General features: G+C 39.8%; 1 protein-coding gene and 1 long non-coding RNA gene across 3 annotated transcripts in view; one reads left to right on the top strand and one right to left on the bottom strand.

The window, feature by feature from the left end:
• Positions 1 to 1762: 1762 nt before the first annotated feature.
• LOC102250339 lies at positions 1763 to 23778 on the top strand. The gene is made up of 4 exons (XR_001363227.1): positions 1763 to 1865; positions 8501 to 8708; positions 13282 to 13394; positions 23709 to 23778. It is a non-coding gene; the product is annotated as an uncharacterized LOC102250339 (long non-coding RNA).
• Positions 18464 to 23854, bottom strand: part of SMCO2 (single-pass membrane protein with coiled-coil domains 2) — a 23143-nt gene continuing 17752 nt past the window's right edge. Inside the window, exons 6-9 of one of the 2 annotated variants that reach the window (XM_014544287.1) lie at positions 22762 to 22818; positions 22411 to 22614; positions 21405 to 21580; positions 18464 to 18726 (exon numbers count right to left, since the gene is read on the bottom strand). In XM_014544287.1, the coding sequence (XP_014399773.1) occupies positions 18528 to 18726; positions 21405 to 21580; positions 22411 to 22614; positions 22762 to 22818 (636 nt within the window). In that variant the 3' untranslated portion in view covers positions 18464 to 18527. The remainder of the gene's footprint in view (positions 18727 to 21404; positions 21581 to 22410; positions 22615 to 22761; positions 22819 to 23854) is intronic. The other variant, XM_005871840.2, reaches the window with a different exon arrangement.

Raw genomic sequence — 23854 nt, 5'->3', positions numbered from 1 at the left:
GCATCTCCTAAACTGTAAGGACCCCATGAGACTTACAACCAGGGGAGCAACGGGCAGTGGCAGCTAGTCCCAAGCTAACCCTTGAACCTGTTTCCAAGGTCCCCTTTTCTCTGAATTTCCACAGAGTTGACAGCAGCACACCTTGGCTCACTTCTTTCCTGTGGCATTTCTAGAGAGCCAGGCAGAGCAGCACCTAGGTATCTCCTGTTGCTTCTTCTATCCTAGGCCCTTCCTTGTTTCACTGTCCCCAGCTTTAATAAACATCCTCTCAGAGTCACCTGGACTCCTGTTGTGAAATCTTTCCTGCACGAAGTCAAGAACCCACACACTACAGGCCAGCCCGAGGCAGACCCACATTAGGCCCACTCTGGCCCTGTCCCTTTCTGATAAAAGGATCTGGGTGCCTCAGATTGTTCTCATTCCAGTCACATTGATGAAGACAGAGGAGGGTGAACACATGGTATACATCATGAACCCACATTCAAATGAAGCCAGCTTAGCTTTCGAATTCCTTCTAAAGGAAGTTGCTGCATATTCTATCTGATTCTAAGTATGGCATTGCTGATAACCCAGACACCGTTTTAATATCCTTTCACTGGAGACTGTCACTACTCGGCTACCACCACTGATATCAATCTGAATCCAACCCTCCTCCTTATTCCCTTTCTGCCCATGGGGACAGGTTAGAAGTCTGCCCAGTGGCTCCCTGTGAGCAAAGCTTTATTTTAATCACTCTTTCCTTATAACCAAGATTGTGCTGGTTATTCTCTAGTCTAGCACCTGCCGGATAAATCCAAAAACCTAGTTACAGTCAGTCAACTCCCCCAATTTATCATTCTCTTTAAAATGGAAAACCATTTTAATTAAAAATAGAAACTATGTCTTTTTCATGGTCTTTGATTAATGTTCAATTAGTGACTAAAGGAAACAAATTAAGTTCTCTCAAGCAATTAACCCCATTTACAAACATGGTAAACTGAATTTACCAAAAGTATGTGTCTGATTCCTATACTCTGAAAGAGGCCAACCAGAAGGAGAGTCAGCCTTTTCAATACATAGCAGCAATTCCTATTTTCCATCCCAGGCGGATGATCTGCATAGCATTCTTCCCCGGGCTGTCAGGCCTTTTCAGGGTTGACAAGTCACTGCCATTCCTTCCTATCAACACGCACTGTGCACAGACAGACCTCTATAGAGGTCCTGGGAACATGCTCAATCAGCAATAAAGCATTACCCGTAACCAGTGACTCCCACCTTGATTTTCACCTGCCACAACATTAAGTAAAGTTCATTTCTCAAATAAAATATCATGGCTCATTATTAATCACAATTTTCCCAGTGTGACATTGTGGGGCACCCCCTTCTCTGGACCAGTGCCATGTATGATGCCCAGGCCTCTAACTAATTCATTCATTCCTATCCCACTCACCTGTTCAGCTAGACAATCATTAATTTACTGTGGCTTTATTCAGTCTCTCCTAATCCTTAACTAGAATTCTTCCATTTAACTAGAATTTACATTTAAAAATGGCATGTTAGACTTCAATCCCAGAAACTTCTAAGAGGACTAAGACGAATGAGAGTTAGCTATAAACAGATGTAAGATAAGCATGGGACAACTGGTTTACATAAATACTTTCATTAAAGGAACTTTGCTGGCAAGTTGAAACAAGTTGCTGATTAACAAATCTTCGAGCTAGAGCCTCCTACCTCCCAAAGCCTGCAAAAAAACAAAAACAAACAAAAAAAAAAACAACCCAAGTTCTCTGATGCTTTCCCTTGCTCCTCCCGATCCTATCTCCAGCCTATCTCCAGAAAAGCCTTTCCACTGAAGCATGCTGACTGTGTAGCATCTGAATTGCCAGGTAATTAGTACTGCGGTTTGTTAAACTGCCCAGGGTATTAAGGGAGCAAAGAGAAAGTTACAAGCATCCCTTTAGCATGTCTGTCTTTTTAAATGCTTTAAACCTCTTTCCTCTTATTTCATCTTAAATAATTTCCATTTGATTCTATATTGCTTGAGTTCCGAAGTAGATATCATGTAGTAGCCACAGAACTACCTTTTATATTGCAAGATGCCATTTCTGAAAAAGATCATCACCCATTCCCGAGTAAAAGGAAGCGTAAGAAATGGCACCTTTTCTTTGGGAAAATTAAATAAAGGTCTAGGGTCACTTGACATTGTTGAGCTTCAGTTTCTCTATCTGTGAATGGGCTGGTGGCAATGCTAAAGGAAGACTGTACTAGAGTGAAGTCATGAAACCCTAGATCAGTGGTTCTCAACCTTCCTAATGCCACGACCCTTTAATACAGTTCCTCGTGTTGTGGTGACCCCCAACCATAACATTATTTTTGTTGCTACTTCATAACTGTAATTTTGCTACTCTTATGAATCGTAATGTAAATGTCTGATATGCAGGATGTATTTTCATTGTTACAAATTGAACATAATTAAAGCATAGTGATTAATCACAAAAACAATATGTAATTATATATGTTTTCCGATGGTCTTAGGCGACCCCTGTGAAAGGGTCGTTCGACCCCCAAAGGGGTTGCAACCCACAGGTTGAGAACCGCTGCCGTAGATGCTGTATCCCTAACAGGTTCCTTCTGACAGAGTCCAAAATTGTTCTCTACACACAGGTTTCTCAGTTAACATCCTGAGACGTTTGCTATCTTGAACAGTACTGATTGGACCATGGACTCTCACCTGAATCAAGGTATAGTACAGTCAAGTCTAAACTTGCCAATAGCCTGAAGCAAATAAACATGGAACTCCTCAGCAGAGCTCCATACTGAATGGTCACTAAGTGGCCCTATCAAGTCCTCTTTCAAGACAGTGAATGTAAGACACATAGAAAACCAGAAAATAGAGTAGAAAAGAAAGAAGCAAAGAAGCAAGTAGATTGAAGGTAATAAAACAGAAGAAAGAGTCTATGGAAGTATGGATTATGGAAAATTAGATAAGGAGAAAGTCACTAACTTAGGTAAAATAGAAAGCAGAAAAAGCTAAATGCTGAGAGTCACACATAGAAAAGGTGGTGTTTGGAACCATGAGACAGTAGACATCATGAAGGTAGTGGAGAGTAGCCGCAGAATTAATGGAAAATAGAACAACGGTAATAAAAAAGAAAAGGATAATAGGAAACACCAATGTCTGTGTGTCTGGTACTATTTTAAAGGTTTTAAATATATTCAACCCTGTGAGTCTGTTTCCATTTCACAGACTAGGAAACTAAGCCAAAGAGAGCTTCAGTCACTTGACCAGGGTCACATGCTGGGAAGAAGCATAACTGAACCCAGTTTGGCACTGGAATCTGTGCAGAGGGAGAAGCTGAGTTACAGGAATGATAGACCAGCAGAGTTCATGTTAAATTCTTAACCAGGTTCCAGTTCTCCTGAGGCTCAATGGTTCAGTGGTTTCCTGCACTTCCTTCATTCCCCAGGTGGTCCCACACTAAATCCCCATCCCCTGAAGTAACCTGAACACTCGTTAATGCATCTTGAGAGAGCCTAACACTTACATCAGGATTTCAAGTGAAAAAATAAATGTGACACAGTGAAGTGTTTTTATTCTGAAATGAGGTGAAAGTTCTGAAGCTATGGCCTAGTGATCAAGATAGAGTTTGTCTCTAAATCATTCTTTGGGCCAGCCTCAGTCTGTCTTGGCAGTATATTGTGCCACACACTGTGGGAATTCTAGAAAGTATTAGTTTTCAACATGTAATTATCATTACTTATTAATTAAATATAATTATATTAATTACATGGCCCTGTTCTACCTCATTTCTTCCCTAAGCAACTAGAATGAAGAGGCTATGATTACAGAGGCACTGAACAAAGACCAAAAGAAAGGGAGCTTGAATATCGTTTTATCTCCCTACCACCTCTCACCATCGCAGTCAGATCACTTAGGCTCTTAACAAAGTTTATATTTATTCTAATTATAATGAGAACAAAGTCAGGGAATACCTTACTACCATTTTCTTGTTTCAGTAAAAAACAAAAACCTTCCCTCAATCAGCCTCGTTTTGCTTTAACTGAGCACATTTGTGAGAGAAACCACGGGTATGAGGACAGGTGCTGCTTTCTTGCAGGGCTCCTTTGCCAGGGTCTGAGCTTTGCTATCAAAAGGGAAATCAATGGAGGCCTGGCCAGCGTGGCTTAGTGGTTGAGCGTCGACCTATGAATCAGAGGTCAGGGTTCGATGCCCAGGTTGCGGGCTCGATCCCCAGTAGTGGACATGCAGGAGGCAGCCGATCATTGATTCTCTCTCATCATTGATGTTTCTATCTCCCTCTCCCTTCCTCTCTGAAATCAATAAAAATATATCTTTTTTTAAGAAAGGGAAGTCAATGGGCGTTGTGAATCGGTGATTCCATCATCATGTGAAGAAGGAAAAGAGCTGGAGCCTAGGTGCAATCCTGCCTTAGGAGAGGTTAAATTACAAAAAAAACCCTGAGCCCTAACCGGTTTGGCTCAGTGGATAGAGCGTCAGCCTGCAGACTCAAGGTCCCAGGTTCGATTCTGGTCAAGGGCATGTACCTTGGTTGAGGGCACATCCCCAGTAGGGTGTGTGCAGGAGGCAGCTGATGGATGTTTCTCTCTCATCGATGTTTCTAACTCTCTATCCCTCTCCCTTCCTCTCTGTAAAAAAATCAATAAAATACATTTTAAAAAAATTAAAGAAATCATCATTCTCCCCTTTAAAAAAAAAAAAAACAAAACCTGAAATCTGCTGAAAATGAGTAGAAGATTTAGAACTTTTTCTTGCACTAAAAATTCTTTCCATAGGATATTATTGTTTGAAAGATTACTCGTGTTGGGCATCCTATTCTAATCCTTTTAACCCACTGGCTTCTAAATTCTTTTAGAAGCTAATACATAGGTCAAAGAAAATAATCACCCTCTTCCAAAATGCCACTCAAACTCCCCTGACTTTCCCTCCTAGTGAGGAGTGCTCTTATAAGGATCAGCTTGATTTGTCCTGCCCTATTTTAGACCTCAGGGTTGGGTTCCGTTGCCTGCTACAGCTTTATTTGTTTATTTATAGGACAAAAGAGTCATATGTGTGGAAATAATAACACTTTTGTCAGAAAGTCAAGCAGCAGCATGGAAGCTCTGGGGTCCAAATGCCACTTTCAGCGGACTTCCTCAGGAACGAGCCAGGAGAGAGAGGAGGAGAAAGAAATGGCACGCCCTGCAGCACAGACCCTAAAACTATAAACACCAAGTTATCAAACTACCTGCACTGCTCATCCCAGCAGAGCGGCTCAGCTCTGAGATATGTCTGTCCCACCCACCGCATCCCCACGTGCACACTCTCCCCGCCCACTGACTAATGGCTCATTGAATGTAAATTGAGAAAAAGAAAAAAAATCGATTCTTTCTAGTGATGCTGGTACTCAACCTGGGCTGGACATTTAATGTGCAAAATCGAACACCTTTCTCGGCCCTCTTTTCATGCTCTCTGAGAGCCTAGTCCTAGAATCTGATTTAATCTCCCCAACAAACCTAATGGCGAGTGCAATTATTCTCACCACTTTCCAGAGAAGAGCACTGAAGGCTGGAAGCAAAGCCGGCTTCCTGAGCAGGAGATGCACGCAGTCCCACAGGGCCCATGTTCCGAGGGGCCCCGCCCTTGGCTTAATCCTCTGCTGTCCTCTTGAAATTCTTAATGATTTTTTTCACAGGGGGCCCCACATTTTTATTTTGCACTAGGCCCCACAGATTATGTGGTTTATCCTTCCTAGAAGGGTTAACCTACTTTCCCAAGCTCTCTGTTATTTTGCTAAGGCTGCCATAACAAAGTACCACAGACTGGGTGTCTTGGGCAACAGAAATGTATTTTCTCACAACTCCGGAGACTAGATTTCCAAAATCAATGTGTCGACAGGATTGGTTCCTTCTGAAGTCTCTCTCTTTGGCTTGCTGGCTGCCTTCTCTCTGTCTCCACTGGGTCTTCTGGATTAGGGTCCAACCCTAATGACCTCATTTGAATTTATCTCCTTAAAAGACCCTATCTCCAGTTTCAGTCACATTCTGAGGTCAGGGGTTAGGACTTTAATATATGAGTTTAGTGGTGGGGTGACACATAGTTCAGCCCATACAGTCCCATATCAGCCAAAAAGTGGGAGAGCCACCAGATCTGTTTCATTTCACTGTGCCCCTGCAAGAGCAGCCCCTGTGGTCACCAGTGGGAGAAGTGGAGACACACGAAGTTCAGTACTTGCTAGTGTGAAGCAAAATGGCAATAGTACAGGAAATATATTCGTATATTGATAGCACTGGGTCCACACCTCCGCTCTCCTGGCACTAAATCTACTGCTGGACTTGTTCTGCCTTTGACAACCTCGCACAGACACTGCTGCCAGAGAAGACCGTCCCCCTCTACAATTATAGGTTCTTGGGCTGTCTGTCTTCGGTAATTTTCAAAATAGCACAGTTGACTCTATGTCTATCCAAGGCGGGGAAATCAATGCTCCTCTACTCACAAGTTTTACAAAGGCACCTCTGTGGAATGCACCCAACATACGCTTGGTATAGCCTCTTTATCTCATTCTTTTACTGGCTCCAGGCTGTGAGAGGTGAGCAGTGAGAAGTGGGTTTAGGGGAGATAACTGGGGAGTAAGGTAACTCATTTACATGATAAAACAGGAAACCCATTTCCAGTTTGGACATGGATAGTGTTTTAATGCGAACAGATCTGGAATCTGGACTGAAGACCTGGGGGTATTATAATACGAACTGGCAAGGGGGGTGGGGGGAGGGGAGAGGGCACACCAGATTTCTTCTTTCGAAGAAAAGAGCTCTTTGGTGACAGCTGGGCCAGGGAAAGCATTTGTTGTGCTTTGGCTCACAGGTCTAGTGGAGCAGGAAGGGAGGCAGGTCAGGCACAGGGTACTCTGGTCTACGTCCTGGCTCTGATACTAACGTCGGGCAGGTTACCTTACCTCTCCAGACCTTAGTTTATGCTCTGCAACTTGATGCTTTAAAGTCTCATTCTATCTTTCAAATTCAGTACCTTTGATGGGGTGGAATAAGTGTTCTATGCACAAATGAGGGAGCATGACATACCAGTTTTCATTACATTCACTCTCCGGTTATTGCAATGTGATCTTTTACAATTTGTTTTTGTCCAAATGTATTTTTTAAAATACATTTCCTTTATGATTAAAAAAAAACAAACATAGCCCTAGCTGGTTTGGCTCAGTGGATAGAGCATTGGCCTGCGAACTGAAGGGTCCAGGGTTTGATTCCAGTCAGGGACACATGCCTGGGTTGTGGGCTCTATCCCCAGTGTGGGGCGTGCAGGAGGCAGCCAATCGATGATTCTCTCTCATCATTGATGTTTCTCTCTCTCTCTCTCTCTCTCCCTTCCACTCTGAAGTCAATAAAAAAAAATCATATACCACTGAGAAAACTAGACAACACCTTGCTCAGGTGATTAAAATTAACATCCCCAACGAAGGACTGATGAACTTTGCATGCCTCCAGATATGACACTCTGAGAAGGACACAATGCCACTTAGGCAATATTCTGGCCCAAATGCATAATCTGAATCTAATCACAAGGAAACAGTAAATAAGCCCAAATTGAGGACATTCTGTAAAATGTATGCCTTACTCTTAAAAAATGTCAGTGATATGAAAGACAAAGAGGGGTTGAGGGACTTGTTCACTTGAAAGGAGACTAAAAAGACAAATATATCAAGTAAGACATGATCTTGGACTAGATCTTATATGGAAAAATATTTCTATAAAGGATAGTATTGGTACAATAGACAAAATTAGGATATGGGTTTTTAATTAATGTATCAATGTTAAATTTCCTAAAATTTTCAACCATACTGTTGTTCTATAAGTAAATTTTCTTATTATTAGGATATATACATTCAAATATTGTGGAGTAAAGGGAATGATATATGCAGACTTTCAAATCATTAGAAAGAAGAGAAATTGATGAGACAAATGGTGGCAAAATGTTAAATATTGGTAAGTTGGGGTACAGGATACATAAGAGTACCTCATATATATAAAATAATTTGAAATTAATTTAAAATAATTTGAAATTATTTTTAAATAATTTGAAATCAATTTAAAATCATTTGAAATTATTTTAAAATAAACGGTGTTTTTTAAAAAAATAATACATGTTCACTGCATGAAATTTTCTGAAGAAGAAAAACCACATGCAATCCCTCCCCCTTTTGTATATACAGGCACCCCTCAGAGATAGGGTGGGTTCAGTTCTAGACCACTGCAATGAAGCCAAAATCTATTTTTGGAGGGTCTTGCCTTCAATTTGTGAAAAAGACCTGTGAAGCAAAATAAAGTGAAGGACAATAAAATTAGGTAGGCTTGGTACCCAATTTCTTTTGAAGAGGAGAGTTCATTGGTAACAGTTGGGTGTTTGTTGTCCTTTGGCTCGAAAGTACTGGGTAGAGGGAAGGGTGGCAGATCATGGCCAGTCATTGATTTGTTGGGCCCTATAATCTAGTCCAGCCAATGATTCTCAAGAGGAAACCTGCTGGGACCTTCTGGAAAATATCAAGTTGTGTCATGTGAAGACATTTGGAGCAAAAATAGCCATCGTGGGATCATAAAGGGAAAGCCAAGAGAATGGAAGTTAAGGTGTTTCAAGATCCTGACATCATTGAGCTGCTTAATTAACCAACACTGGAACCATCCTAGTTGCAGAACATGAGGTAATAAATGCCCTTATTCTTTAAGCCAATACTATTTTGATATACTGCTACAGACAAAAGTATCCTAACTGTTAAACCTCTACTTTTAAACACGATAATGCAACTATTTGTTTTGCTCGTTTATCAATCACATGTAATAAAAGCTCTTCCAAATGGAAACAAAAAATCATGGGACCAAATCTGGTTTTGAGCATGTGGTTAGTGCGTTCACCAGCCAGAAGCTAAAGGGAACACAAGTTTCCAGATTGGAACAGGCAATGTGGGCTTCATGCCCAGAAAGTCAGAAAGGGAGAGCCAACCTCACTGTCTGGTGCAGAGAGGCCCTGAGTACCAGAAAAAGTAACCGGACTTTAGAATGGCTTTGCCTTCCAGAGGGGATTCAATTTGGGGAGTAGACAAAGTGGAGGAGGCAGAAAACATTGTAACCCCCGGAGTAGCTTGGTACCTGTGCCTCACATACAGGCTGGGTGAAGAGTGGGCCATTGGCCATTCCAAGCCTACATCAATGACCTGTGCATCCGTATGGCTCCTGGGAGCAGTGACCAATGGCAGAGATGATGCCAGAGAGAGGCATGTGGCAGGTGGTATCTGAAAGCTTTAGCACCAATGGAAGCTGCACTCGACACTTAATAAATGCTAGTTAGTTGATTAATTAATAAATATTTATTGAGCACTTGCTATCTTCTAAGTGATGTACTACATGCTAAATATGCAAGGCTTAATATGGCATTTTTTCTTGCTCTCACAGAGCTTGTAATGCAATTTGGGGAGGCTGTGTGCCACTCAGCAATTGCAGCCAGACAGATCTAGATTCAAATCCTGACTCTATCATTTACAATGGACCCATGAACAAATTACTTATCCTCTTTGTGCCTCAATCACATATATAAAAATGGGGATAACAGCAATAACTGGCTTATAAAATAATTGTGAGGATTAAATAATAAAATATATATGAAGTGCTTAACATATCTATTATTAGTGAACTAGAGACCCAATGCACGAAATTCGTGCAAGGGGCTCGGCCCTCACAGCCCCGGCTTCATCCAGAAGGTCATCTAGAAGGTTGTCCAGATGGTCGTTCTGCTGTTCAGCCGTCTGGTCTAATTAGCATATCATGCCTTTATTATTATAGATAACAATAGTTATTACTGTTATTATTAATATTATTATTTACATTTGTGTTCCTGTTGTGCTAAAGAGAATGGAATTTTGCTGAACATAATCTGCCCTGAAGCTGATCTGCAAAGCCACTGAAGGAGATTGGGTTGGGTTGAAGTGTTCAATGTCTTGGAATCAGAAAACATTCATTCCTCTCTGTTCCTCAACAACTTTCACATAAGCAAATGAGAGCTGGAGTGTCAGAGGCTGTGAAAGTCTCAGAAACTCCAGAACAATTCTCCCCTCAAACCAGCCATACTCTCCCACCTGGAGAGATAACCTCAATCTGAGAGGTAAGAGAGCAACTTTCCCAACTGCAAAGAAAACATCATTCACTTTTCAAAGGGATTGGTATCATTTAAAAAATCCCCCGAAGCCAGGGGCTTATCAGTTGCTTGATAGGCTATGACAGATTCTCCTTTTCCCCCTTTGTGCCTCTCTGATCATATCTTGAGGAGGAAAATGTGAAAAAGAGAAACAAATGATGCCTGTATCCACACATAGGAGTGTTAACTGTGGGCAGAATGTCACATTGGTGTTGTTTTGAAAAGGCCGGAGGCCTGGACCTCATCAAGTACAATCAGGAGGCCATTTGGCCAGGCATGAGGCTGCTTGTTAGTCAAGTGCTTTTCCTTAGGTAAACACCAGTGTCGCAATAGACACTACTGCTTGTTATTATTTTGGAAAGCAAAATAACCACACAAACACCGGCATTTGGTAAAGCAGTAGTTTAATCACCAAAAGAACTCCCTTCATTCAAACACACAAAACTTCACCCTCCTCCTAGGCTCAAATTTCACTCAAGTACACTTAATTATGTACTTGGTGACAGACCCAGTAAAACCTTTATTTGCTGCCATTTATTTTCAAGATGGCAGTTACCCACTAATTCTCTGGATTCACTTAATTAAGGAAAATAAAAATCACTCAATTTATATATCACATATATCATTTTTTTAAAGAAAAATAAACTTTGAAAAGTAATCATCTCATTCACCTCTGCCCTCGCCTCCTTAGGTTCCCTTCTCAGATCTGAATCTGAGAGTCTTGCATATTGAGAAAGGTGTATGCAATAGGACTGTGCAGATTGGATTAATTCAGTGGTTCATTGATACCATTGAGCACCCAGGCTATTTCTATCTCTCCGTGGTATCTATCAGCCTTCTCCTAATGGTTGCAAGCCCAAACTAGATTGTACAGTCCCTCCATGGTTGCAAGATGACCTAAGGAATTTCAAGCGTCAAATCTGTGACATCCAAAAGTAAAAAAAGGGATCTTTCTCCCTACTGTTTCTTTTTAATATAAAGGAAACTTTTGCCCAGAAACCATCCTTGCCCCAGGAGATATACCTCCAGGTCTCATTGGTCAGAATTGAATCACATGTTTACATCTGAACCAATCACTGGCAAGGGATTCTGGGCCACTCTAATAGCTTTAGAACAATTAGGATCTGATCCAGAGTCACACAGGACAGGTGTAGACACCTGCACGGTAATAAGGGGAAGTGAGGACTGGCAGTTGGATAAACACTGCTACATTATTATGCACTTTGTCTTATTTGTTAAGCAAAATTATTTGGAGATTGGTCTATATTAGTAAAATCAGTTTCCCAAATTGAGGAGAAATAGAATAAAAGCAATCATCCTAAGCAGTCAAGTTCAAACAAAAACCATGTGTTACTTGGTTAGTAACTATTCTGAGACGTTGAATATGAATGAATCTCCTAAAATCCATATAGAAGAAGAGATTCCAAAATTAAAACCAAAATGGTTTCACATTTCACGAAATTATGCCAAAATTGAAGCTAATCTCCTCCGTTACTAACAGGCCCTCTAATGACATAGGGGATATCCTCCCTCTCACTTGCCCACCTTTACACACACCATCCCCCATTGCAAATGTCCTGTGGGCAGTTTCCACCTTTCCCTGGTTCGGATTGTAGGCCTCGGGCTCTTAATTTAAAGATACTATCTCATCCAGTCTCAAACCGAGCTGTGTAACCCTAGGCTCCATTCCACCAGCCAGTGAATTTAGTTTTGCTTCCTTGGGACCCAGTAAGTCCTGTACATTGTTCCCACCTCTGTAGCCTAAGGTCGTTACACAGTCTATATGAATGAATTTAGTCAGAACTTGGAAACCCCCTGCCACACATGGAACACATTTTTCTCCTCTTCCTTGAATCCTTTTTTAGGTACAAACCTCTCACAGATCCACTCCTTTTCCTCCTTTGTAATCACCCACCCCTTTTCTTCACCCTGGATATAGCTTCTTCCTCTTCAGTCTTTAGCATTCAGAGCAAAATAATATCAGAAAATTTTTCTAGTAATTATGATGTCAATACCCCCACTTTCAAATGGACATATTTTCTGATTGTATATACATATATATAATGTACTCTGGATATAGTCCTGGTTTTTAGTGTTTCCTCTTGTGGAGCTTGCATTTTATCTTTTCTTTTATTTTTTTAAAATATATTTTATTGATTTTTTACAGAGGAAGAGAGAAGGATAGAGAGTTAGAAACATCAATGAGAGAGAAACATTGATCAGCTGCCTCCTGCACACCTCCTACTGGGGATGTGCCCGCAACCAAGGTACATGCCCTTGACCGGAATCAAACCTGGGACCTTTCAGTCCACAGGCTGACACTCTATCCACTGAGTCAAACAGGTTAGGGCTGGAGCTTGCATTTTAATGGACAGAAACAGATAAACAATAAACTAAATATGGGTAAATTACATATTATATTACAAGTCATTGCAAAATATAGAATGGAGAGAGCAATTAGTAAGGTTGGGATGGGGATGGGTCGGGAGGATTGCAATTTTATATATGATGTTCAGATGGCTCTCATTAAGATGGTGACATTAAAAAATTGAGACATAATTCACATACCACAACATTTACCATTTTAAAGTGTGCAATTCAGTGATTTTTAGTATATTCACAAAGTTGTGCTACCATCACCACTGTGAAATTCTGGAATACAGTACCTATTTTATCTTGTCTCTATGGATTTGCCTATTCTGGACATTTCATATTAATGGACTCATACAATATGTGCCCATTTGTGTCTGACTTCTTTAATTTAGCATAATATTTTCAAGGATCATTTACATTGTAGATGCATCAGTATTTCATTATATGGATATACCATATTTTGTGTATCTATTCATCATTTGATGGATATTTGAATTATTTCTGCTTTTAGCTATTATGAAATGCTACTATGAACATTCATGTACAGGTTTTTGTGTGGACATATGTTTGAAGTTCCTTTGGAGATATACCTACCAGTGGAATTACTGGGTCATATGGCTATATCATTTCACATTACCATCAGCACTATATTAAGGTTCCAATTTCTTCACATCCTCACCAACACTTGTTATTATCTGTCTTTCTTATTATAGCCAAGAAGATGACATTTAAGCTAAGATTTGCAGGCACTGTGGGAGTGAGCCATGTGGATATGCAGGGGAAGAGACTGCCAGGCAGAGGGGCCAGCCAGCACAAAACCCTTGAGGTAAGAGTGTGCCTGATGTGCTCCAGGAATAGCAAGGTGGACAGTGTAGCAGAGTGATATGATCAAAGGAAGTGAGGGCCAAACATATAGTTGAAAGCCATTGTAAGGACTTTGGCTTTTACTCTACAAGAAATGAGAAACCATTGAAGGGTTTTAGAGTAGAAGGGTAATGTGATTTGACAATACAGCACTATCACTCTGATTGCTGAATTATACGTGGGCAAGGATGGAATAAGGAGAATCAAAGAGAGAATTGGTAGACTTTTGTAATAATGGTGTCCTGTAGAGTAGTTGGTATCAGGGAGTGGTGAGAAGTAGTTGAATTCTGCATATGTTTTAAGGTAGAACCCACAGGGTTTTCTACCAGAGTGGAACATGAAAAAGAAAGGAATCAAAATTTATGGTTCACTGATTTTTACTTCAAAGATATAGTATATCAGGAAATACATTCAAATTCATTTCTTTCCTATCAGGCTAGATCCAAAGTTCTTAGTTAGGTGATTTCACATGTTAAAAATATTGTCCATGGTAATTAATAATAATGATAATAATAATAATACCCAACCTATTAATCCAACTATCTCTTGAGGCACATTTCCCTCAATTTATACATGTAAACAAAAATTTGATCAATAACTGACAGCTTCCCTAATTTTTGTCCCCCTTCCAAGCTAGGACCAACCAGAAAAAGTCAAATATGCCTCCCCTAACTATTACATAGAATTTCCTGCTTCTAGTTAGTCCACCTATATTTTTCCTATGCCAACAGCCTCCAATCAGGGCATACCGGAAGCCTCTCTCCTTTTCTGCTATAAAACTTTCCCACTTCTCTGCCTTCCTTGAATCTGTGTTAAGTCACCAGTGATGGTGGCTGACTCCCTTGCTACAGTGAACTCAGAATAAATAGCCTTTGCTTGTTCTCATTTGGTTAGTTTTCATTTATTTCCACAGGGATGGTAGGTCAAGTTTCCCAGGAAATGGACATTGAATTGAAGGCTTGAGTGTAAGTTTATTGGGAAAACTCTTGAGATCATCCCCTGTGAAGGGGATGTTGGGAACAGGACTAGGCAGAGGGAGAAGCTGAATTGGGACACAGTTGCACTAGTGGCTTTAACCAATCCTATGAGGAGCTCTGAGTCTGGGATGGCCCTTTAGAAATGTACCCTGGCCTGGATCTGTCATTGAATGCAGGTTACCATTGAGAAAGGAGAGGAACCTTAGGTGAAGCAGGTCTCCTTAACCAAAGCAGGTCCAAGGGAAGATCTAGCTGTGAACTCTCAGCACTATTGGCAGCTGGGGAAGGAGAAGCAGGTCCAAGGGAAGATCTAGCTGTGAACTCTCAGCAGTCAGCACTATTGGCAGCTGGGGAAGGAGAGCATGGCTCCCCTGTTGGGAGGGGAGATTGGTGACCCCACTAAGTGCACAGTTGGCAGCAGATCAACTCACCTTTGAATCCAAGTTTAAAGCTCTTTTCACTACATCATAGCTGTCTTCACTCAAAAAAAATGACAAATGGAGATTTTTGTGACCACTCATTTTCTTTCCTCCTAGTCTAAAACCAAGACCATATTTGTAAAGTGATTCTGACATTTTTAGTAAGTGATGTTGAATATAGCCATTGCCTCAATTGAATATGGCATTTAAGAGATCTGAAATAAGACCCAACCAACCAAAGTAGTTAGCTGAATTACCACATGTGGACACGTATATCAACTTAATATTAAATGTTTCCCTCTTGGAATAGAGCAGGACATTGTGATATCCAGCTTTCCAGCCCAAGAAACTACAAATTGAAAATAAATTGATACGAAATAGTATCACTCCCACTTTAAGGATATTGATTCTCCAGGAGAAATTATTGTCTTAATTAAAATCCTAATAAAATATGTCTTGAAATTTACTAAACAATTAATGTATTCTTTCAAAGAATCAGGTTCCCTACCTTACTTCCTAGTGTTATATGATTATTGCAATACTTTGAGCTTTATTTGACCTATTTAAACTCAATAGCTCTTTTTTGGTTTTACAAATAAATCAGCCAATACTGTATCCAGCAATACCTGAAGATGATTTTAAAAAATACACCAAGCTCTGTCTAAAACTTGGTCTGAATAGTCCCTTTACCTGTAAACAAGTCTAGCTGTGACTTTAAAAAAAATCTGTCTGTCAGCATATCCTTTCACTGCCAGTAGACTTTTTGAATATATTACTCATTGTTGCCAGAACTCTGGCTTTTCCCTTTGTGTATGTCCTGGAAATCCCCTCACTCATCCCCCAGCCTCCTCCTCCCCTCCAAAGTGAGTCACTTCTTGGTAGCCTTGTATGGGATCTCAGCCAAATTGTAATCTCAGGTAGCTTTTGCACATTACATTGCATAGTGGTTCTTAAACTTTGAGTCCTAAACATTGTCAGAGGAAACTATTAAAACAGAAGATATTAGAGACTCATCCTTGATCTAAAGAGTCCAAATTTCTGGAGGAGATGTGCAGACAAATGTATAATTATAATTAAATGTCTCTTTGTGGAATTCTGTTAAACATCCCGGCTTGAGAACCACTCACAAGGAAACTTCACATTTCTAGCAACGGATATAGATTCCTGGCTGTAGATGATCAGGCTACAAGTGGCATTTGGCACTGACTCTTTTCTACAATTGTATATATAACTAGAGGCCCGGTGAACAAAATTCGTGAACTGGGAGAGGAGTCCCTCAGCCCGGCCTGTGCCCTCTCACAGTCTGGGACCCCTCACAGGTGCCCCCGGGGATCGGGCCTAAGCCGGCAGTCAGACATCCCTCTCACAGTCTGGGGCTCTCACAGTCTGGGACCCCTGGTACCTTACCACCCGCCTGCAGTGGAGGCGGGAGAGGCTCCCGCCACCACAGCGGCACTCGCCAGTGTGAGCCTGGCTTTTGGCTGAGCAGCACTCCCCCTGTGGAAGCACACTGACCACCAGGGGCAGCTCCTGCATTGAGCGTCTGCCCCCTGGTGGTCAGTGTACATCATAGAGACCAGTTGTTTCTCTGTTCAGTTGATTTGCATATTACACTTTTATTATATAGGATAGAAGTCTAGGAAAGTTGAAACAATAGGGTGGCTTTCCCAAGCAGTAAGACATTTGTATGATAAGGCCTATCAGAATAGAAAGATTATAAATACAAAGAATAATGGCTGATATGGGAATAATTGTTGTGGAAGAATTGGAAAGTCCTGATTATTTCTGGAAGGTTAAAATAAAAAGATCATAAAGGAGTTGAAGATTACTTCAAGGGAGTGAGAAGATGGCACTGGAAAAATGGCTATGATGGGAATTATTGAACAAATATTGAATGAGCACTGGATGAGGTGATGATGTTCTTATCTCACAAAGATAAGAACACATAATTTAATTTACTTCAACAGGTATTTCTTGAGTACCTGTTATGTGCATTGCGTTGTCCTAAAATGTACTAAGACGTTGTGACAAAATTTGCATTTGTATTAGATTCAGATGGGGAGACTTTTTTAAAAATAAAATTCATGGACCTCATACTAGCGCTATTGGATCTAAATATCTGGGATTGGAATCAGAAATCCTTAATGTATAAAGCTCCCCAAGTGATTCTGATGCATGTAATCAAAGGACCACTATTTAGGAATCCCTTATACCAGAGACCAAAAAATGAATGGGGCACAGTGTTTGTTTTTAAGGGATGTACAAAGTGGCATATTGAGCAATATGCTCCACCAACTTTCTTGACTGCCTTATATTCATGGCTTCTGTTTTATTCATGATGTGTCTTTTCTCTGAAATGCCTTTTCCTCCTCTCTGCCATAAAATTATTATCCATCCTTCAAGATCTATTCAAATGTGAGAATTGGAACGGTGTTCCATAATTTCCCTGTCACCACTCGTCCACCCTCACATCCATTACACAAGCAAATAGAAAATCTACCCTTAGATATTCTTCACCCATCATCTCCTTTTCATCCCCATTCCCACCCCTTTAGCTCATCTGGATCACTGAATGGCCATTTAACTGATCTTTCATCTCCATCTGCCCTCCTACCACAATTTATTTTTTATGGTTCTATTAATCTTGCACAGTTCAATTGTAACTATTTTTCATATTGAAAATAAAGGTTACTATGTCCTCATTACCTACAAAGTTAGGGCTAAAAATGCTCCAGTCTTACATTCAAAACTACTGCATCAATTAGACTTCCTTTGATTATAAGCAACAAAACCAACTCTGGCTAGCTTAAGCAGAAAAAGATATGGACTAGTTCACCAAATTTAAGTTCCAATCATTTCCCTTCTTTGTATGATTCTCAAGATTCTCATTCTTAGAGATTTTCTGATTCAACATATTTCCAACTCTTCTTCAAAGGGCAACGGGGACATTGACTGAAAGACCACCTAGAATTATGTTCACTGGGGAAAGATACTTCTTTCAAAGCAAAATGAGGGTGCTGTTACCAAAACCATAAATGAATGTTTGGGAGCAAAACTAAATAATGTCCATACACCCAAAGTATGGCTCCAACCCAATTTAAGTAAAATGGGAAACAATGGAGAGGAATTCTGTGCTTTCTTTTCTGAGACATCAGAGGTCAAATGGGTGAAATAACCGAGGAAGCTAATACTGGATAGTCTCAGTGTCCTCACTGTTGGAGGATGAAAGAGGTTAGTGGTTTGAAGTAAATGTTTTAATCAATGTGTGGAATGATTTGAGGAATCGTTATTCGTTTAAGTGTAGAGATAAACTGCTTTTGTTTTTTTTCTGTCTGTGATCAACTAATTGCTACATGACTACCATGTCCTTTGCCAAACACCCTATAGCAGCGGTTCTCAACCTATGGGTCGCGACCACTTTGGCGGTCGAATGACCCTTTCACAGGGGTCACCTAAGACCATCCTGCATATCAGATATTTACATTATGATTAATAACAGTAGCAACATTACAGTTATGAAGTAGCAACGAAAATAATTTTATGGTTGAACAATTACACGAGGAACTGTATTTAAAGGGCCTGAAGACTGAGAACCACTGCTATAGTATTTTTTAAAAAATAGGTTAACCACCATAACACAAGAACAGCCAGAATTTTATTGGGGAGAAAGTCAGTAGTGTAACAGCAACTTCTGTATCTTTAGGAGGGTAACAAGTCTTCCACTTCCAAATTTAAGAAAGGCACAATAATCTCCCGTAGTTCCCACGTTCTGCGGCGCCCAAGCATTGTAGGGAGCACGCTTTCAAAGATAAACGTGGCATCAAAAAATAATATGTAACATGAAAGTACAGTGAAGGTGAGGGCATAAAATGTGATGAAAATCCTCAGTGCACGTTTCCTACAAGGAAAGAAAACGTGTGTTAAGAACATTCTGAAGAAAACCACACTGACGGGACTCCTGGCTCCTCCACCCAGGTAGCTCTGTAACTTCGAGTAAGTAACTGAACTTCTCTTGACCTCAGTTGACATCTGCAAACTAGTTGAGCACTTAAGTTCATTTTAGGACTGATTCTGGAATCCTAACATTCCATAGTCATGAAACAATGAAACCCTCCATATTGTGGGGCTCTTTGCTCTGAAATGGTCTTCTCACAGATGATTGCCATCTTTACCTCATTTATGAGGTTTATATGATGCCTATTTGGGAGAAAATAAAGGCACGGGGCAGTTAGATTTTCCTCAGGACACAAAATACAATGTGACAAATGGAATTCAGGCCTCTCTATCGCCATTTTTGTCCTGGCATCAGAATTACCCTTGCAAAGTAATAGAAGCTTTTCCAAGTCTGAGGACTCCTCCTCCTGGGCTGTAACTATGATGTGGTTTATTTATTTGCTTTTCACTCCTTGCATTATTATTTACTAATTATAAATACAATACATGATTAGGGTAGAAGATCTGGAAAAGCCAGAAAAACACCAAGAAGAAAAGAAATGTCACAGATTAGCCAGTTACCTGAAGGTAATCCGCATCTGTAATACATTTCAGAGGAGAAACTCTAGCGCGCAGTTCAAGCTAACGATGGGTCTATTTCGTGACCTCACTCAGTGGATTCTGTAAATCTGAGTCAAGTTTCTCGGCATTATCACCACTGGCTATCTCTTGGTAGTTCTACAAATAATTGCTTCACACATTTATTAAAGAGAACAATTCCATGGCTTTTAGTTTTTCATAAGCTTGTTCAACCATCACTACTATGTAATTTCAGGGTGTTTTTATCACCCCAAAAAGAAAACCTGTACCCATGAACAGTTGCTTTCTATTTCCCGTTACCCCCAGGCCTGCCAACCACTAATCTATGTTCTATTTATATGGATTTTTCTATTTTGAACATTTCATATGAATAGATTCATATAGTGTGTGTCCTTTTGTGTCTGACTTCTTTCACTTAGCATAACATTTTCAAGGGTCATCTATATTATAGCATATATCGTAGTTTATTCTCTTTTGTGGCTGAAAAATCCCACATTTTATTTACCTATTCATTGATTACTGAATATTTGTATTGTTTCTACTTGTTAACTATTATGAAAATGCTGCTGTGAGCATTCATGTACAGGTGTTTTGTGAGCATATATATTCAGTTCTTTTGGGTGCATACCTAGGAGTGGGTCATATGGTAGCTCCATTAACATTTTTAGGAACTGCCAAGTTGTTTCCAAAGTGACTGCACCCTTTTACAATCCCACTAGTAATACCTAAGGGTTTTTAATTCTCCACATGCTTGTTATTGTCTGTCTCTTTAACTATACTTAACTTAGTGGTGTAGTAAAGAGGTGTCTTGTGATTTTTATTTGCATTTCCCAAATGACCAATGATGTTGAACATCTTTTTATGTGTTTGTTGGCCATTTGTGTATCTTCTTTGAAGAAATGCCTATTCAACTCCTTTGTTCATTTAGAATATTGGGTTGTTTGTCTTTTTGTTTTTGGATTGTAAGAGTTCTTTATATATTCTGGATACTTGGATCCTTAATTTACAGGTTTCTGAAAAAAAATTGTTCTGACCATTTTTTTCCAGCTCTCTTGTTGACTTTATAGAGGAGGAAATTTGGGGGGTCTTTATTCCACCATTTGCATTGACATTACTCCTCACTTAACTAATTTTTGTTGAACATGATGAACATCTTTTAAAAAAATATTTTTATTGATTTCAGAGAGGAAGGGAGAGAGACAGAAAGATAGAAACATCAATGATGAGAGAGAATCACCAATCAGCTGCCTCCTGCATGCCCCACACTGAAGATAGAGCCTGAAACCCGGGCATGTGCCCTGACTGGGAATTGAACCATGACTTCTTGGTTCTTAGGTCGATGCTCAACCATTGAACCACACTGGCCAGGCTCTACTTCTGATTCTTTATCCCCAACCACTAAACCAGAAGAATCTTCAGCTCCCTCTTTTGTGTGCACTGTACCTTGCATGTAATCCTGACATAGGGCCCACTGCATATTATTGCAATTAAATTATTTTAAATCTGTCTCCTGATACTCCATGGGCTACTAAAGGCAGAAATCTTGATCATTTGGGGACTTGAAATATAAAAGACGTTCATCATATATATTTTTAAAAAGTATATATGCTCAGGGTATATGTGATGGTGTGGCACCTCTAGAAAGAAGTTCAAAGAGTCAGAATTTGCCATTATGTATGTCTTCAATACTGTACATGGGAGAGGCATCCTGTTCAGCAAGCAGAGGTTTTCAAATCTGCTTAGCAGGTGTGCTTCTTTGGTGGAGGTGGCTGCATCACACTCTGCAGACACCATCCTTTAAGATTTTATACATATAGTTATCTAAAGCAATAAGAAATATATATGTATATGTATATATGTGTGTGTGTGTATCTAATGCAATTGATCTATATCTAAAAATCAAAATACTATGACTTTTAAAGTACAGAAATAATTTATAAAAGGAGATGAAACAACACTTAATTAACACTTGAAGCTTAATCTTACTATTGTTCATACACACGAGGGCCTGTCCAGCCCCCACAGCTCCTTTCTCTGACTCACCACAAGGTACTGCGAGGAGGGAAGTTCTGCTCTGGAGGGGTCGGGGGAACCTGAAGAAGCAGACGCTCCATTTCTTCCCTACCCGTGTCTTCAGGACTCCGAGAGTCTGTGTGCTCTTCTCTCATTGGGTACATCCCAAGTCTTTTATTCATCACAGTCATATCCTTGCAGAAGTTCTGGAAAGAAGAACAATCAACTATCATTTTTTAAAAAATGATTCTAGCTTGGCCAGTGTGGCTCAGTGGCTGAGCATCAACCTATGAACCAGGAAGTCACTGTTTGATTCCGGTCAGGGCACATGCCCGGGTTGCGGGTCGATCTTCAGTGTGGACCAATAAATGATTCTCTCTCATCATTGATGTTTCTATCTCTCTTTCCCTCTCCCGTCCTCTCTGAAATCAATAAAAATATTTTTTTAAAAATGATTCTAGGTATCTGCCTGTCTTATTGTAGATGATGCAGAGTGCTTTTCCCCCAGAACACCTCAGGGGCCCACATTGAATCACTTGAGGAGGTCATTGGCAGACATTCTCACCTATTAGAAAGAGACACGATCACAGAGTAAGTTAGCACCATGGGTATAAAAATTAAACAAAACCCACATGTTGATCTTTGCTGGACTATTCATGTAGAAAGATAATTATCCTTGTACTGAATTTATCTATCCAATTTGTTCATCTATGGAGGACACATTTTTTTAGTGATTCCTACCAGGCACTGTTTTACGATGCAGTAGCTAACAAAATAGACAAGGAATGTGCATTGTATTGCATTGAGGCTTTTTAAAGCAAATTAGACAAAGAATTACATGCTAAACACATATACACATTGGACGTTATAGATTAAGATACATGCCAAAGACAAAATAAACAAGGTGATGAGACAGAGTAGTTAAGTCTTGGTGGTGGGCATCTACTCTAGAAAGTGGGGTCATCAGGTGCCTCTAAGCAGGTGACAGGTTGGTTCATTTATTCATTGTTTCATTCACCCATTCATTCGCACTTACCTCACTGTATAAGATCTTGTGGGAGGAGTTCAATATTGAGTCATTTTTCTGGGTAAGGAAGATTAAGGAAGGTCTAAAAGAGATGATATGTGATCTGAGCCTTGAAGAATGGGTAATATATATACATAGAGGGTAAGATCCAGATGGAGGAGATGTGGAAGCAGCCCAGGGGTGCGAGATGTTCTGTTGGCCCACAGCAGAAGGCTAGGAGGGGAAGAGGACAGCAATAAGGGTAGAGAGAGATCAGTATGCGGTACATTCTCCACTTCTAGGGAAAGGATTGCCTCTGTACTTATATTTGATTCATTTTATCTTACCATTATTTGAACTCATGTAACAGTGAAATCTTACCTCTATTTTTGCAACGAGTTTCTCCTTTAATTCATGAGCTTCATTACAAGCATCAACCTGAAAAGATACCCACAATTTGGGGTAAAATAGAAATTATATTTATTCTATAATAAAGTCTGACTCATTTTGATGCCACTTAATTATCAAGTAGCTTTAACAAAAATTATTTTTACTCAGTAAAATCCTTGGTCCCTGGAGTAAATTCATAGTGTAATCATGATAAATTGCAGGAGGAATAACCAAAAGATTAATACAATTATTTTTAATGTTTTAGAAGTGTAAATTATATTAACAACTGCTTAAAATAAATCGTCTTTTTCTCTTATTGCTCTTCCCTTGCTCCTTAAAAACTATCCACCAGGCCACTAGTTAGAGAAACATAGTGTAATTATGAGAAAAAAAAGAAAATTGTATGAATTTTAAATATTTAACAATTTATACTATATACATGTTAAGTCCTCATTATGTTAGTGAATATTTGGGCCTTATGGTTTAGCAAAAGAACCATAAAAGCTGTGTTTCCTCTTCCCTCCCATGTCTCCTAGAGGTTGCCAGGTAGAGGTAACACACGGCTCTGGTTGGTTTCTATCGTAAGATCAAGACACAAGCCGAAAGCAAACCATCACCTCCTAAGACATAAATGCCAACTGCACATACGTCAGGAGTAAAACATTTTAAAGGTTTTAAATAATTACCCCATAATAGATTTGCAGCATGACTTGAAGAGCAGAGCTATAGCAGGAAGAACAGTATTTTGGGATTCAAGGAAGATGGGTTCTAGATAGAGGTGCCATTTCTAGAAATTTATTGACTTGGAGTGGTAAACACACCATACAATATGCAGACGATATATTGTAGAATTGTACACTTGAAACCTGTATAATTTTATTAACCAATGTCACCCCAATAAATTCAATTTTAAAATTTATTTATTTATTTAAAAATAGAAATTGATTATTAAAGAAGCCCTTGTTGCCCAGAAATCGGCCCGAACCAATATGCTCAATTAATATTTGACAAAGGAGGCAAGAACATACAATGGAGTCAAGATAGTCTCTTCAATAAATAGTGTTGGGAAAATTGGACAGATACA

The sequence above is a fragment of the Myotis brandtii genome, unplaced genomic scaffold, assembly GCF_000412655.1.
Source record: "Myotis brandtii unplaced genomic scaffold, ASM41265v1 scaffold358, whole genome shotgun sequence".
Lineage (NCBI taxonomy): Eukaryota > Metazoa > Chordata > Mammalia > Chiroptera > Vespertilionidae > Myotis > Myotis brandtii.
The sequence above is the reverse complement of the archived record's forward strand: the minus strand, read 5'-3'. Positions and strand labels throughout refer to the sequence as shown.